Here is an 18,052-nt window from a genome sequence, read left to right as displayed (position 1 = left end):
CTCCATCCCATCCTCCCTATCCCACCCCTCTAGGTGGTCGCAATGCACCAAGCTGATCTCCCTGTGCTCTGTGGCTGAAAAGCTTGTACATTTGATTAGGTCCCATTTCTTGGTTTTTCCTTTTATTTCTATGGCCTTGGAAGACTGACCTAAGAAAACATTGGTACAATTTATGTCAGACTGTTTTCCTATGTTCTCTTCTAGGCAGAACTGCAAATTTTATAAAGCTGTTTTCCCATATTTTACTAGAATGTCACTTTCAATGTTTTCATTTTAAATCATGGGTCTTTTCATTTTCATGTATTAATTTGAAAGCATATTTGATCCACAGGAAAAGCATCATTTGAAATAATTGTATTGATGAGTAAATTCAGAAATCCTATATAGAAATATTAACAAATGACTACCTTACTTAAAAGAACAAGGAAAATAGAACAATGAGGGAAACTAATTGCTTTTCTGCATGTGATTATGATTTAGGATTAATTCATTAAGCAAACATTTATTCAGATGTGGACATATTCTATATTACTTCATCCTCTGGAACTTTATAATGTATGTATATTAAGTATGCCCAACTTATCACTATTTTATGGGATCAGATTTATTTGGCATAACATTTTTTTAAAAATGAATACATCTTTATGGACGGGTGATACAGTATCAAAACCAGTTAGTAAAAATACATCTGAGACTAGGAATTTATGCAAGCAAGGAGTAACTCATTACAAGACTTTTTCAGAGACTACCTTATTTCAATGAGCTATTGCTAAATCCCAGAAAATCATTTCTTGCAAGAATTGTATTTTTCTATAGCACTAACATATATTATGTATTAGCATCTATTAAAAAATAATCTGACCTCATCAAAAAGCCAGTCAAGATTGATGAAGTCAGAGAGATTTATTTAATATAAAGTAAAGCATTTCTCTCTATAATTTGGCAAAAAATTTCCATCCTTTTTTTGGGTCTCAATGGGTAGTTAATATTCTAACCACCCATTTTTTTAATATTTTTAAAATATTAAATGGACTCATGTTTGTGTTGAAATCTCTATATCCGAGAAAGAGGCAGTGAGATGCAGAAGTGTATATCATGGGTCCAGCATGATACCACGTTTTCAACAATATTCAAAGGAGTGTGATTCCATTCAAGCCTATTGAATCATTTAGGATATAGGATATGCTGAAGAAGTACAATTCGATTACGAAAAACGAAAAACATATTGAGGGCCTAGCAGGTGATAATTGCCAAGATAGGCACTGAAAGTCTGCAGAAGTGAGTCAAACATATAGATTATCTTCAGAAAGCCATGGCCTCTACTAAATGACAGAGTAAGACAAAGGCTAGAATAGAAGGATGAGCCACTGTCTGTGACTGTACAATTCGCACATTGCACAAGACTGTCCCACTAAGGGAGTGAATGACGGCCGACTTAGGGACCATGCAACACTTGCTAAGCCACATGTGTTGATGTGCAGCTGTGCCCCGTAGAAAAAGAGGCACCTTTTATTACTAACCAAAAGCACTGATCCCTTGACCAAGTCATGTATTCTCAGAGCTACATCAGCTTTCCTTCTAATTCACAAAGAGGCACTTACATAAGTTAGAATTTAAGTTCCAGGAGAATGAAAGTCTTTCTTTCATGAAACAATATATCTGTCACCTAGAACAGTGCTGGCACATAATAAGCACTCAATAAATATTTGTTGAATGTTGTTGACATAGGATAGCCCTGGGGAGATTATATCAATATGGGGGTCAGGAATTTCTAAATTTTTCTTTTAGACAAAGTTCCTTTATTGTTGTCTTCAACTTTCTACCATCATTTCCCTAAAATAGTTTTAAATAAAGAGAGAGTTCATAGTGAACAATGAGGAAAATGCATTGTTAATATGGAAATCAGTTCCAAAATATTGAAAAATGACTTTAAAATATAGAAAATCTCCAATGAATTTAAAATATAGAAAATCTCCAGAGCCGAAATCAGTTAATTCTTTAGGAATTTTCCTGGTAATGACTAAGCATTAAGGGTATCCTAGAAAGAAAATAAAGTGGGAGCATTATACTTAAAGTAGGTTTTATCAGTGATAATTGAATGAGGCTAAAATTTACCTCCTAAATCCCTTACATGATGGACCTTCCTCTTTCCTCTGTGTGACAGAACAGAAAGCAGGAATTAAGATGGAAAAGCTTGGACACACATTTTCCAGGTTTATCTCTTTTTTTTTTCCCTACCATTGGCTTGCAGGTGAAAAATAAAGCCACCTATGAATCAAAGCACTGCTTGTTAAGTAAACATTTAAAAGCATTTTAAAATTAAAACATTCAAAAGCATTTCTTCTTTTGGCAAAGTGGATTTTTATTAAATATCTGACAAAATCATCCTCTAAAATGTGTTCATATGAAAAAGATATCTCAAATGGGAAATATCTGCATACAGGGATTATATACAGATTTTGCTTGAAAACAGTTGTTAAGTAAATGAACTGGTAATTTTATAAGCAGTTTTTCACTTGTTTTCCAGGAGCACATGATTCGAGAGGATACCAAGGGTCTGACACCGAGACAGTGTACTATAATGGAGGTGGTCCTGGCTACCATCAAGGTAAGGTTATAGTGTCCCTGGATATGGATCCACAGTTCTCTGTGTACCCTCAGAGAAAGGTAACCCCATATGCTTGTCTGTAGAGCTGTGCCATCCATAGACACAGTAGACAGTTGTACACATACATTCTGGGAGTGTGTCAGACTTAGGCCATACTATGTCATTATTACATCCATATTGCTCTGCCCTTAGGGTCGCTTCCTTTGTCTACCTTTAGAAAATGTGTTTGAAATCTATGTTTAACAGGTGTTTTCAAAGAAAGACATGTACCCCCAAAGCCCAGTTAAATAGATGCTTCAGGGGATTTAGGGTTAACAGAATTTCCGTTTGTGTTTTCTATGCTTGCTGAAATGGTTTTGGAAAGATGAATTTTCTCTTCTCTCTTAGTAAGGACAATAATTTAGTTTTCTGCTGAAAACGCAAAGGCATTGCATTGTGTGCATCAATTTTTCATAGCCAGAGGTTGACCAAAAGTTATTGGATTGTGGGCTAAATATAGGCAGATCTCAAAACATAACTTAGAAGTTCTTTGTTTTCATGTGGTTCTTCATAGATTTATATACATACATTTTATATTTATATGTGAAAGTTTATTAAAGAGTGAAAAATTAATTCATCTCCTAAATTTGGACTGTGTCCAATGTCTCAATACTTCACTTGGGGAAGCATCTGTTATCAAGGATGTGTGAATAGTTTAGCAAAGAACTGTGAGCTACCACAAGCCATTTTCCAAGCACAGAATAATCTCACTGGATAGAAACAGACACTGCAACGGTAGTCATTAAAACAGAGTTCTATTTGTATAACAGTTGGACACCTTCAAAACACTATTACTTCATGACTTTTGTAGTTTCAGCATTTAATAAGAGGACATCTTTTGCTGCTTCAGAAAACTGCAAAATGAAATTTGTGAGGTGACTATTTTGTGACACCTGGTGGAATGTGGCAAGCGTGAATTTCAGCAGTGAGATGACAGTGATGGAGTTTCTAAAGATGCAGCCAGAGTATGGGCTGGAAGTATAAACATTTTGCAAAATCTTTTTTTTTAATAGTAAACATGAAAAAAGAAAAAACCTGTTCTTTTTGAAAATAATTTTCAAAAATATGAATAAGAAATGACTGACCCTGTGGAGTTATAGAAGCACTAATGGCTACAAATAAAGAAGTGATAGTAGAAAAAATAACTCCGAGGCACACCATGAACAGTAAAAAAAAAAAAAAAGTGAGATTTTTTAAAATCAGAATTCAGCCCTTCATGGATTTTATAAGGTCAATGGATGACTCTAAGAGAGAGCGCAAGAAAAATATGTTCTGTGAACATAGAGAATGGCATTCAATGTACTGACAGGCCTGGCTCCTGTTCCTAACCCCAGCATTTCTCTAATTCTTCTTGGTGGGGACAAATGACCACCTCCTGCAGGACTAGTTCTGCCCAGACTCTGGGACAATCCTGATCCCCAAGCAGATCCCCCTGATCTACGTGTTGACAGCTCAACTATCCCATTTTCCTTCCCAGGTCATCCAATGATATTTTAGTTCAGCCTCAGCCACCAGACACTTGGCCTTGCTCTTCAGGAAGAAACTACTGCCTGGTGTCCAAGATCCAGCAAATGGATCCACATCATTATCTTGTTCTCCAGGACCAGAGTCTGACCCTGGTCCTTCTGAACCTCAGAGTCTGAGGTCAGGTCTTCAGTCTCCTTATTTCCCAACTTTTTCTCTGGGGTCCCCACGCTACACCTGCTTTACCTGCTTTGAGACCCTCTTATCTTTTCTGATTCTGAAATTCGCCCTGACTATTCTACAAGGCACTAACCGTAATGTTGACTGAAAAGGAATTCAGGAGAAAGAGGAGTACTACTTAAAAGAACTGTAGCCTCAAGAGCTAGTGATTCAATGTCTGCTGGGAGCCCAGCAAAGGGAATACTGTAAGGCCGAGACTTCATGAGAAAGATATACCGAAGCAGTAGACGCTACCCAGGCTGCCAAAGACATGATCCTTATAAGCATCCTGGGTGTTAGGTACATCAAGAATGATCATTCACATTTTACAGATGAAAAAGCAGAGGCTAAGCAGGTTTAACTTGTTTGCCTAAGGCCACAGAGTTGCTTGTAAGTGGCAGAGCTGAGAAAAGATTCCAAACTCTAAAATCAGTGTCCTTGCTTCTGTGTTTCATTATTTAACTAAATGTTAACAAGGTGTAGGAAAATGTAGCAAGCCAAAACAAGTAATATTCCTACAGGGAGATTAGTTCTTTTTAAGTTAAAATACTGTATTTCAATTATTTCGTTTTCTTTTTAATTATTTAAAATAATATGAAATCCTTCAACCTCTACACAAGTACCGATGAAAATATTAACTTTCTTAAATACTAAAATTCTAATTGGACTGGATTAGTCATACCAGTTGCAGGTAGTTTCAATTGTAAGTTAAAAGGATAGAACATGGCACAAGAAACAGAATTACAATGATCTGCCGCAACTGGCGTGGTTGGCCTTAGAGACATTACATTTACCTGCCAACACTGAGCCAAATCAACAGTATTTGAAAATAAAAGGACAAGGCAACAGCTCTGAAACACAGCTAACAACTTAATCAAGCTGCAAGCCTCTGCAAGCTGCTACAGAGGCCAATGGAGAAACTGTATTTAAAGTTGAGCTTTTGAAGAAGAACTACAATCCTGCATCCTGTGGACCAAAAAACACATTCTCAGAAACTTAGATAAAGTTAAAAGGCAGAGGACTATGTACCAGATGAAGGAACGAGATAAAACCCCAGAAAAACAATTAAATGAAGTGGAGATAGGCAACCTTCCAGAAAAGGAATTCAGAATAATGATAGTGAAGATGATCCAGGACCTTGAAAAAAGAATGGAGGCAAAGATTGAGAAGATGCAAGAAATGTTTAACAAAGACCTAGAAGAATTAAAGAACAAACAAACTGAGATGAACAACACACTAACTGAAATGAAGAAAACACTAGAAGGAATCAGTAGCAAAATAACTGAGGCAGAAGAACGGATAAGTCACCTGGAAGACAGAATGGTGGAAATCACTGCTGTGGAACTGAATAAAGAAAGAAGAATGAAAATAAATGAAGACAGCCTAAGAGACCTCTGGAACAACATTAAATGCACCAACATTTGCATTATAGGGGTCTAAGAAGGAGAAGAGAGAGACAAAGGACCCAAGCAAATATTTGAAGAGATTATAGTCAAAAACTTTCCTAACATGGGAAAGGAAATAGCCACCAAAGTCCAGGAGGCACAGAGTCCCAGGCAAGATAAACCCAAGGAGAAACACACTGAAACAAATAGTAATCAAACTGACAAAAAGTAAAGACAAATTATTAAAAGCAGCAAGGGAAAAACAACAAATAACATACAAGGGAACTCCCATAAAGTTAACAGCTGATTTCTCAGCAGAAACTCTACAAGCCAGAAGGGAGTGGCATGATCTACTTAAAGTGATGAAAGGGAAGAAGCTACAACCAAAATTACTTTACCCAGCAAGGATCTCATTCAGATTCGATGGAGAAATCAAAAGCTTTACAGACAAGCAAAAGCTAAGACAATTCAGCACCACCAAACCAGCTCTACAACAAATGCTAAAGGAACTTCTCTAAATGGGAAACACAAGAGAAGAAAAGGACCTACAAAAACAAACCCAAAACAATTAAGAAAATGGTCATAGGAACATACATATCAATAATTACCTTCAATGTGAATGGATTAAATGCTCCAACCAAAAGACACAGGCTCACTGAATAGATACAAAATCAAGATAAATATATATGCTGTCTACAAGAGACCCACTTCAGACCTAGGGTCACATACAGACTGAGAGTGAGGGGATGGAAAAAGATATTCCATACAAATGGAAATCAAAAGAAAGCTGGAGTAGCTATACTCATATCAGATAAAATCGGCTTTACTGAGAAGTTAAAACTGACACCGCAGAAATACAAAGGATCATAAGAGACTACTATAAGCAGCTATATGCCAATAAAATAGTCAACCTAGAAGTAATGGACAAATTCTTAGAAAGATACTACCTTCTAAGACTGAACCAGGAAGAATTAGAAAATATGAACAAACCAATCACAAGTACTGAAATTGAAACAGTGATTAAAAAACACAGAAAAGGGTACCCTCCTACACTGTTTGTGGGAATGTAAATTGATGCAGCCACTATGGAGAACAGTATGGAGGTTCCTTAAAAAACTAAAAGTAGAACCACCATATCATCCAGCAATCCCACTCCTGGGCATATATCCAAAGGAAACCATAATTCGAAAAGAGACATGTACCCCAGTGTTCATTGCAGCTCTATTTACGATAGCCAGGACACGGGAACGACCTAAACGTCCACTGACAGATGAATGGATAAAGAAGATGTGGCACGTATATACAATGGAATATTACTCAGCCATAAAAAGAATGAAATAGTGCGATTTGCAGCAACATGGATGGACTTAGAGATTGTCATACTGAGTGAAGTAAGACAGATAAAGACAAATATCATATGATATTGCTTGTATGTGAAATCTTTTTAAAAAATGGTACAAATGAACCTATTTACAAAACAAATAGAGTCGCAGATGTAGAAAACAAACTTACGGTTACCAAGGGGGAAGGGGGGAGGGATAAATTGGGAGTTCGGGATTGACATATACACACTCCTATATATAAAATAGTTAACTAATAAGAAACTACTGTATAGCACAGGGAACTCTGCTCAGTACTCTGTAATGACCTATATTGGAATAGAATATTAAAAAGAGTAGGTATATGTATATGTATAACTGATTCACTTTTTTGTACAGCAGAAACATAACATTGTAAATAAACTATACTCCAATAAAAATTAATTTAAAAAGTTAGAGTATAACTGTGACATTCATGCAGTTATAAAACTTGTCCGGAATATTATTTAACTCATCAATTAATGAGGGAACCAGTAAGATCTTATATCTGGCTCAAAGATTTCCAAGAACCACACATAAAGATAGGCAATGAGGAAAGCTGAAATAAATTTACAAAGAGAGGCAAAACAGATCTAGCCACAAAACAGTCATCAGTTGCATCCCACCAGAAATAATTAATTTGCATTTCTAACAACTCTCAGTTGCCAAGAGATCGTGAAACATCATTGTAGCTGCTGCTCGTTATTCTTCCTGTACTTTACTAATTTAATTCTCCAGCACTTATGCTCAGGTTTGACAAAACTGAAGTTTGTCTGGGAAACATTGACAGGGAGAATGCCTTCCCCTCCACAGATGCCACCTAGTCCTAGTTCAGTTTATCCCACTGCTCTTTACAGTTAGGGTATGTTATTTCATCTGATACTTCCCTGGGTCATTACGTAAACAGAGCTCCAGAGCTCACCCCACCACTCCTCCAGGAAAGACAATCAAGTCCAAGTGAAACCTTCCCCTTTCAATACACTCATTTAATATTTTTCCACTTTAAGTATCATATCACCTTTCCTAAAGAAAGGGACTCTGATATTTTTTTCATCCACCGAAGCACCTGAACAATTTCAGACTCTCAGTCTTTGATACTTTCTACATGTGAAAATATTTTAACATTTATATAAGAAGATCAAGGTATAGAACAAGTTTAAATATTACATCTTTGTTGACTCTTCAAAAATAAGAAAAGGCTCTTCCCATTTTGCTGTGCCTCCTCTTCATAACCATAGGTAGCTTTAGGCGCAGCTTGTGTTTTCACAGTGCGCCCAGCTGGAGTGGAAAAGAACTGTAAGTGGCCATGGCTTTTTCTTTGGGAGGAGGGTGTCTGCAGTTGTAACAAACTTTCTTCAGATCATATCACCATTGCCTACTTCCTCAGGCCTGTGCCTTTAGTCTTCTCTACATTACGGTCTCTGAAATTACACTCAGATGCCTACAAATGCTCAGAATGTGTTTCTACTTAGGGAAGAAAACTAAGACAATTATGAATTTTCAGTTCACTGACATGTTTCACCTCAGAAATTTTTAAGAAGTGGGATAGAGGGATAACATATATCCATTTAGGAGAGTGTATCAGAATCATTTGTTGAGCTTTTCCAAAACATGCCATTCTGTGAGAATCCTAGATTGTACGAGGCAGGTTGCAATGAGGGTGTAGTTTAGCTTTGTTGGTACAGGGAGAGAGAGAGAACCATTTACCTAACATTAATAGAATACTGTAAACCCATTATCATCTCTAAATGGTTGGGAAATAACATCCTTAGTCCCATCACGTATCTCTAGTGAGTCCTCCAAAGTGATGTCTGTGCTTAATACCTGCAGCATTAGAAATGCTCATATCCCTCAATCACCTCATTTATTGTCAAATATATATGTTCTCTATTACCTTTCCTATAAATATTGCAATGCTTTGAGTTTGCTGGACGACAAGAGCAAAAAAAGAAGAAGAAAGAAACTCTGTTTCATTGCATTTCTCAGACACAAGGTTCAGGAGATGTTGGATTTCCAAGGACCACTGTGCATCCTCAGGTTGGCCTATGTGTGCACCACTGTGTGATTAGATCACGGGGAAGATGGGAGCAGTGGGCACCTGTCCTAGAATTGCAAACTAGTATCTAGAAAATACATGACCGGGAGATACCTTCTTTATGAAAGTTGACAACCCTGGACGTTTTTCTCATGTTCTGGAAACGGAAGTCAACAACCAAGTTGACACAGTATCTACACCTGCCGTTCAGTAAGCATGCTGGCCACTGCATCTTCATGATCCCATTTCTTTAACTTAAGTGTTGAATGAGAGGAAGAGTCTTAAGCTGTGAGGATCTGATGTCTGTGATGCAGAGCAACACTTCAGAGATACTGAGGGAACCTGAACTACATGGTCATGACTTGGCAGTGGCCAGCTGGTGCTATTTCTTTGTATCTACCTCATGTTGATCATACTGTATTATCCCATTTGAGCCTCACGATTATGGCAATAAAATCCCTCATCTAATACTTCTTTCTAAATGCCTCTGTTGACATTATTTCTTTTTCTTTTTAGCAATACTTTCATGCAGGAGGAAATGGCCTGAAAAAGAATTTCTTGGAGAAAAGCCCAGATCTTCAGTCTCTGAGATACGCTCTCAGTCTTTATACCCAAACAACTGATGCCTTGATAAAGAAATTCATAGACACTCAAACCTCACAGAGTAAGTAACACATTGGATGTGAGAATAAGTAAACTGAACACAAACTAAACTTCAACAGAGAAATCATTATAAATAATATCTCTAATTTGACTATAATAACTTAAAGCAGCAATAAGAATGGGTAATTATTATTCATAGAAAATTGCCCAACGTTTAGCAAATTATTTTATAATTTCAGTAACACTGGGATATGCTCAATACTAAAACTATATAGAGTGGTTGACCTTTGCTCTTGATTCTAATTTCATAAAATTTAGTAAACCCTAGTTTTGAATATCCGTAACTGTGACAGTCTCAATTTAGAACAAAAGAGTTAGTGTTTGTTGGTCTTTGTAACTTCCAAAGTAAGAGCATAATTCCCCAAATCCTGACTTCAAATGCAAAAATCTCCCGCTGTCGGGTTTTCAGGAGGGCAAACTCATTTAATCCTAACTTCATATGAGAAAAATTTTAACTTTTACTTTGAAATGAGCCAAGAGCCAAGTATTTCATTGGAAACTCAGATCCGTTTCATGTGGCAAAGTTCCCACCTCATAAGCTTCTAGGATATTACTGTTAAACAACCTTTCTTTCAAGTTGCTTTGTGATTTATTATATTTTGGTAATTCCATGTATTTAAGATCTAGCATTTCTGAGAGATCATTGAAAACGTCCCTCTGAGTCAAAAAAAAGCCATATGCAGGCTCAAACTCTAGAACATAATAAATTGCCTCCCAGATATAATAAAAAGAAATAAGAGGACACTGTCTTCATTCATGAGAGCTCCTTCAAAGGAAGCATACGGATCTTTCTCCTCAGATGAGAATGCTCCAGACTTGTCTATGTTTCGTCATGGATATTTTCATTTTTCTAATTACATGGAAGATAATGCCAAGGTAGGTAGGTGCTAGGTAGGTGCTTGACCTGTCTTTAATATTACACTCTTCTGATAGTATCTGACTAAATGCTATAAATACTCCTTTTAATGTGATCTTCAAACCCAGCTTACATTTTTAGGATGGTTCCAGAAAGGAGAAAAGAGTTGAGTCATAAAGCCTTGTCAAGATATACATTACTCCTTGAACCCATGATCCCTCAAGGTTTTCTAAACTGTAAATATGAATGCAATTCTAACACATCTTATCAGAATAGTGTCGTTGCTTTATTCCTAAAGAATGTGAGTGTATAAAAACTTAGCTCTGCTTTTACAGGTATACATTATGTGTATATACACACACCCCATGTTTCAACATAGATGTTACACCAAAAAAACTACATATGTGTATCAATTTTGGTGTATGGAATTTGGCACACGTGTTGATTTTCTTTTGTATGAATTGTTTGGCAACATCAAAAATAAATAGCGGGGGGGAAAAAGAGGATTCATAATCCTAATAATCCCTGACAACATAATTTATTTTCGTCTTGGTCTTTCTTTTTCTTTTTTTACTTCCCTTTTCTGGCTTTTTCTAAGTACACAATTTTTTTTTTTTTGGCATAATTGAAATTGGTAGGCTATGGATATGAAATGGGTTGCCTTTTCTCTGATAGTTACCTTCAGCCATGCTGGGTGGAAACTATTTCCATCTCCTCCCTCCCTCCCTTGTCATCCCTCCAACTGCCCCCCAGCCCAGCATGATCAGTCCCAAAGGACCTGAGGTGTGAAGGGGACTTGAAGGTGCACTTTGCTCCCCCATCCCCATCATCTTCTAGACCCCTCTCTGCTTCAGGGTTTTGGGGGCAGACACTGAAGGGGAGGAGGGCGATGTCTTTCATGCCCCCTGTACAGCTGCGTCCAGTACCTGCTTCCTGAGGGCCCCGTGCTAGGGATCCTCCTATCTGCTCAGCTCCCTTCAGGGAGCCCTCAGTTCTTGCCTCCTGCAGCACCTACTGTGGCTTCCTGCTCCTAGTGTCCAGCCCTCTGCAATGGGGTCCCAGCCAGAAGGCTGCAGCCCAGCTTCCTCCAGTGGGACCCACCGCAGCTCATATACGCTTTCCACGTCTGTGGTGATAATGGGGACTTCTCCCCTGTCACCTGCCCTCTCTCTACAATTCTCCTTTCTACCTGCTCAGATACTTGCTTATACTTTCAAACTTGGGGGAGGGGAAGAGGAAGAAACACTGCTGCCTAACAGAACATAACCATTGTTCAATCAAAAACAGAGGCGAGCCAAGTCTCGTCAATTAATGGATGCAGTGTTTCTGAGTTTTTATCCCTTTCTTCCAATTCTATCACAATCCTATCGCAATACTCATTACCATAGACTGAATAATAAAGTTAGCAACAGGACCATATCCCTTATAAAATAGGGAAAGGAGAGATAGAGGAAAATTCACTGAATGTTAGAATTCTGTATGACATACCCCAAAATAGAACATATTAAAGGATGCAATCCCCATTTCTATAACAGTCCCTAAAGTCGTGGGCTGTGTGTATGACTTCCAAATGCCCGGGGCCAGCCCATATTTCCTTTGGCTTCTAAAGAACCTCAGCTTCCAGGGTTCTTTAACTGACAGAGAAACATAGAAAACTTGAATTCTCGAGGGTCTTATTTACATGGGCTGCTCTACTCTTCTATGAACATTTGACATGGGGTGTGTTGAAAGAGAGGAACTTGGGTGCCACCCCTGGGATTCCTTTGGGATCCTCCCTGCAGATGCACATTTACAATTAATAGTAGGATCAACTCCCCCTTTTTTGTACCTGCTATCCTAGTATCAGGCAGAGTCCAAAATGACCAAATGAAGTCTCAGTTTCCAGTGTAAATATTGTTGCAATTATTCAAGTAATTTTCTAGAACTTGGCTCAGTACCAAATACCCGTGAATATTTATTGTTCAATTTTTGTTCATCTAATTTATATTTTATTAATATAATTAAGAAAGACCATACTCGTGTTACGGTATCTTTCAAATATAAAATTTGAAATGGGAGCTAGTGCTACACACTGCAAACCCCTGCTACCCTCTGCCTGAGGAGCCCCATTCAGGGTAAGCTGGGCTGTCAGACAGTTAACCCCCAGGAAGCAGCCCTCAACCAGTGAAAGATAGGAAGCTGGCAGATTAAAAAACAGACAAAACGTCAGCTTCCTCAGTTGGGACAACTCTAAAATGAATTCTACGCAAACTCCAGAGTTCCCCTGTGAGATGAAGCTTCATCCCTTCAGGGAGGATGCCTTCCCAGATGGACCATTTACCGTGGAATGCTTGTCTCAACTTTCTGCTCCCGGGGCAACCCAAATCCAGGGTCACACTGCTGGAAAGTGAGGATGCAGATTCCAGGTCAGCTCCTCTAGATCTAAATCCTGTGCACTTAACCATGATGCCTGCATCTTCTTGATGCTAATTAAATTATAAAGGCCAAATACCCTGAATGAATTTTTCCCCATTACTTGAGCTTTTTCTCTCACGATTTCTTAAGTTAGGAATACAGAACCAATTAGAGAAACTCAGCTTATAAAGTAGTGAACATTATTTGGAAACAAATTTTACATATTTCATTTACTTTATGACTGACAAAACAAACTGATTTTTTGTCTCCATTTCTAACTCACATTCTACAAGTATTAATGAATCATCATTCAAGTGTTACTTAATCAACATGAAGAACTTGGAATCCTTTAGAAATTTTACTGTGCTTTTTAAAGCATCCATATTTTGTTCTCATATTCTCATAAAATCTTCCCTTACTCCATTTTCTTCTTTCCCTCTCTCTTGTTAAAATGTTCTTTCACATCTCTTTCTCCTTTGTTTTTTCCTGATCTGTGTTAGCAAATTAATTGTAACATTAAATATACGGGAAAGAAACAATGAATAATTAATGAATTATTTTTTCACTGTCTTCAAATTGGAAGACATACTTTCCTTAAAAATATTTTTAATTCAGTTTTTACATAAATGGGCTTGCGAGTATAGAAAAACCTGTTGTATGTTGCTCACTTACGCTTTATTTTATTCCTTTTATTCCCTTGCTCCATTCTCTCCATTTTCACCTTCCTTTCCTCTTTCTTTGATCTCTTTTTAGAATAGATTTAGATGTCCTCTTTCTCCAGTAATAAAAAAAAAAAAAGGAATAGAGTTTCATTAGAAATTTATGAGCACAGAGTTCAAGTGAAATCCATCAGTTTGGAAAAACACTGTCTTCTCTCCTCTTTCTATTCCAAATATTGGAAAATAAACAAATGCCAAATGGATAGAGAAGTATTCTTAAGTCCTCAAGTGAAACTGAGAGTTCGATTTTAAAGAGTATCATGTTTGTTAGTCTAGCAAGGTACTGCAGTAAGAAAACACCATATTATGCCGCATTCACTTAACAGATATTTACTGAGCATCACCTCTGAATAAAGTCCCATACCATGGGGCATATATTCAAAGCTGAACATAGTGTTATGTACCACACCAGGTGCTCTAATATGGTGGTTCTCAAGCAGAGGTGAATTTGTCCCCCCAGGGCAATTAACTACAAATATCTGAAGAGCATTGGTTGTCTCATCTGGGAGTGGTGGTCATGTTACTGGTGTCTAGTGGGTGGAGAACAGGGAGGCTGCTAAACGTCTTACAGTGCCCAGGACAGTCCACAACAAGAAGTTATCTAAAGTCTCCAGGTGGCAATAGTGCTGATGTTGGGACACCCTGCTCTAATACTAGACTGAAACAACTTGAGAAGTGATGTAACATGTCATGTTAGAAGAGGGAAACATTTGCCTTGGGAAGACCGGAAAGGCAGAACAGTCAGTGGGAAAACTGAGTCATGAGGAGGTAGAAAGAGGAAGGCATTCTGGATTCAGAAACTGTCCAGGAAAGAATATACTTGCATTCTTAATTTTAAAATCCCAACATGTCAAGCACATCCACAGTATATTTTTATGAGGAAAAAATGTTTATTTTGCTTTTAAAGCAAAATTCACCATATCACCACTAATAGGGTTTAAAAGTACCTTAGAGTTCCTTGCACTGTTAACTATTTTGTGTAATGTTAGTAGAAATTATTTTAATATTTAAAGTAATTACCATGTTCTTCTCTTGGAGTTGGCCCTATGGCCTAAATTGGGTAGTTAGCTTGAAAATTTATACTTTTTTATTGTGGTTTCTCAAAAATGTGTTACTTACAGTTTTAGAAGCTGGTACAAAATTCATTTCTTGAATCTTAATTACAATATTCATCCTCATTTTTAAAAAAGCTTCTCTAACAGCTATTTCATTATACCAAGGGCTCTTTGAATATTTCATGCAGTAGCAGACAGTGAAAAATGTATAAAACTTTAACATATTAAGTAGAATTCTTTTCAATGGATAACACAATTTGGAATGAGACACAGAACGATTCATTGCTGACCTATCCTGTGTCATATTGTTTCCTTACCTGAGCATTTATTACAGCTTGAGGAACCTAAATCTAAAAAGCTCTAAAGACAAAGGGGATTTTTTATGTCTAAGTTACAGATGGCTCATAAAGCAAAAAAAAAAAAAAAAAAAAAAAAAAAAGACTATATATTAAAATATATGAAGTGAAATGTCTTTACTCTATAATCTGTCCTCTTTTTAACTTTTTATGAGCAATATCTTTGAGTCCTTGCTTATTTGAAATTTCTTAAAATTTAAATCAGATCGTTTTGGTCATTATAATAACTTGTTTCCTGCTAAAGTAGAGTATAATATATTTTAATCTGAAATGTAAATCAGATAGCTACTGACTCACATTTTGAATCTACGAATATGCTTCAATACAGTCATTATGTATAAAGCATTATCTCTAATTATGTTCTTGAAATTACAAAAGATATGTCCATAAGAAGAAAAGAAACCCTTTGTGAAGTGGTTCACTGTAGAAAAGGTCTCTTCTTATCAGAAATGTAGAACTTAACATTAATAATATTTAGTTGGCAGAAGAGCTGGCATCAAAATAAAGAGATTAGCCTTTAGGCCAAGGGCCACAGCTGAAACTTCACCTTGATGCCACCTATGGGAGAAAATGCTGAGGAATGTCTTCAGGCTAAATAAAGTTCATTTAGCCATCTTCAATTTAATACTGATTTGAAAGCACAGTCAGAAGTGGTCTCTCATTTTAGCTAATAAGCCTTTCAGAGATCACCAGAATCCCCTCCAGCACGTCTCTGCCCCTGTCTTATCCCTGGGACAGTGGGATTCCACTAGCTAGCACCGCCTTCTAAGACAAGAGGTTAGATTTCTTATGCGGTGGAAAAATTGAGAATTTATGCGATTTGGCTCTTCAAATATTGCAGTTGGTCTGATGACATTCAACGCTGGGTGAGGCTCTTCAGTGCAGTCAAAAAGCTGTACACAAATAACTTTAGTAGGAGTGGTGATGTGATAGGGTCTGAGCACACTGAATCCTTCCCCAAGGTAGAAATGTGTTAGATAAGGGTTACAGTTATGCTGAGCAGTACTGGGCACTGAAAGCAAGCTGTCCACCATTGTGCCAGTCTTCCCAACCAGTCCTGCGAGGTGAGTAACTTCATCCATGCTTGTCAGGTTAAGAAATGCACAAATAGATTAAGAAACTTGCTAAAGTCATATAGCTAAGTGGCAGAGACAACGCCCTTCCCACTTTTTCACACTTATTTTAATCAGCGAAGAAAGCAGAATGTATTATTACTTCCTACACCCACCCCGCGCTTTCTTCTCCATAGTTTTGAATAATTGGGGTTACACTCCATACTTCTTACTTCTCATTTTGGTAAGACTAAAGCTCCCTTCTGTTCCGGAGATAATCTTTCAGTTGGTATCTTTTTCACATCAGCGACAAACTCTATCCCCGAACATCTTCCTTGCTTCCCAGTTTCTTCTCATTCTGGCCCCAGTTACTGGGCAGGCTTAGTGGCCAGGGCATCTTTTGAATGTTACTTGCAAGTAATTGTACTGTAGTAATCTAAGTTGAAAATAAGAAAATGCATCCTGCTTTCCGAAAACCTTTTCTAACATAGGCTGATTTCACTCCTCTGGAGTGTGTGTGTGTGTATGTGTGTGTGTGTGTGTTTAGGCTGTTGCTCTGGTCTTTCTTCTCTTTTCTACTCTTCTCACCCTTGTCCCCCACCAGTAGAAAGATCATTTTGTAACACTCCCCTTGCACATAAAGTCATGTCATGAGTGCTAATCTACATTTCTCTCTTCTCCCCATGTAAATCCTAGAAGACAGGGCCTTGCTTACTCATCCCTCAAATCTAAGTGCTCAGTATAGTGCCAGATACAAAGTCGGCGCGTTAGTGAATTTTAGGAAAAATAAATGCTGGGAAATTAAATGCAGAAAATTTTTAATTGTGTGATATGACACAGTCCTCTTATTTGAATTGATGCCATTACAAATCTTTATTGAAAGCAAGTATATTTACAGCCCAAAAGAGAGGAAGAGGGAGAGATAAGAGGGAGGAAAGAGAGAGAGAGAAGTTTACAGTTTGATGGCTGATAGTGTTGAGTAGTTTCTTTACAAGGTAGAAGATAGTAAGTGCCACTGGAGAAATACAAAGGGCTGTATAAAGTTAGATGGAGAGAATAAGATCTCGCATTTGTATTAAACTCTTGAAATCACCATGTGTTATTCAATCTGTTACATGAACTTAAACATAACCAGTAAAAAATGAAATACCCTACTGTGTTGAGTCCAGGTCACAGATACATTTGTATACGCTTGCATTTGACGCATTTTTAGTAGCATTCTCCATGTGCCAGCCTTTGTGTTAGATGCTAGTTAAAACTACAGTGAAAGGCTGTGCTGAATATCTTCCATTTGCCCCTTCTCATCCACCCTGCTTTCTCCCTGGGGCTGGGGCGTATTGATTGCAACAATAGACTCTCTTACTCCTTGTTTCCCTGGGGCTGGGGCGTATTGATTGCAACAATAGACTCTCTTACTCCTTGTTTCCCATTGGGTTCAGCCAGTAGGGAGCCCCTACAAATCTCTGGGGGAGGAAAGAGTGAGGTGAGGTATTCATTCTGTCCGCTCCCTCTGGGCATGATCCATTCATTCAAGCTGACTTTGTCCTTTGACTCTAAGCCTCTCAAAGTTGCCTTCCCTAGAAGACTCTCCTTGTGGACCACGGTAGTGACTTCCGCCCCTCAGGCTTTAGGGATTATGGATATTAACAGCCCCACTATCCCTCAACCCGCCACCTAAACCTTCACAAACAGTCTCTCTCTTAAAGCAACCAAAATTACCCTAATTTGAGTTTCCATCTGTTTGCTAATGATACCCCGACGCACACAAAGGCAGATCTTCGTGGCTTTGCTAGGTTTTTCTTCCATGCCAACTCTGGGTCATCAAAGATTAACATTTTAAAATAAACAA

The 18,052-nt window shown here is 37.7% G+C and overlaps 1 protein-coding gene across 2 annotated transcripts in view; it reads left to right on the top strand.

Moving 5' to 3' along the window:
• Positions 1-18,052, top strand: part of UNC13C (unc-13 homolog C) — a 580,525-nt gene that overhangs the window by 520,578 nt on the left and 41,895 nt on the right. For both annotated transcript variants that reach the window (XM_024754347.1, XM_024754348.1), the window contains 2 exons: positions 2,528-2,608; positions 9,625-9,772. In XM_024754347.1, coding sequence (XP_024610115.1) covers positions 2,528-2,608; positions 9,625-9,772 — 229 coding nt within the window. The remainder of the gene's footprint in view (positions 1-2,527; positions 2,609-9,624; positions 9,773-18,052) is intronic.

Source organism: Neophocaena asiaeorientalis, unplaced genomic scaffold (genome assembly GCF_003031525.2).
Source record: "Neophocaena asiaeorientalis asiaeorientalis breed wild unplaced genomic scaffold, Neophocaena_asiaeorientalis_V1.1 scaffold391, whole genome shotgun sequence".
Lineage (NCBI taxonomy): Eukaryota > Metazoa > Chordata > Mammalia > Artiodactyla > Phocoenidae > Neophocaena > Neophocaena asiaeorientalis.
Note: the sequence above shows the minus strand (reverse complement) of the source record. Positions and strands in the feature narration are given on the sequence as shown.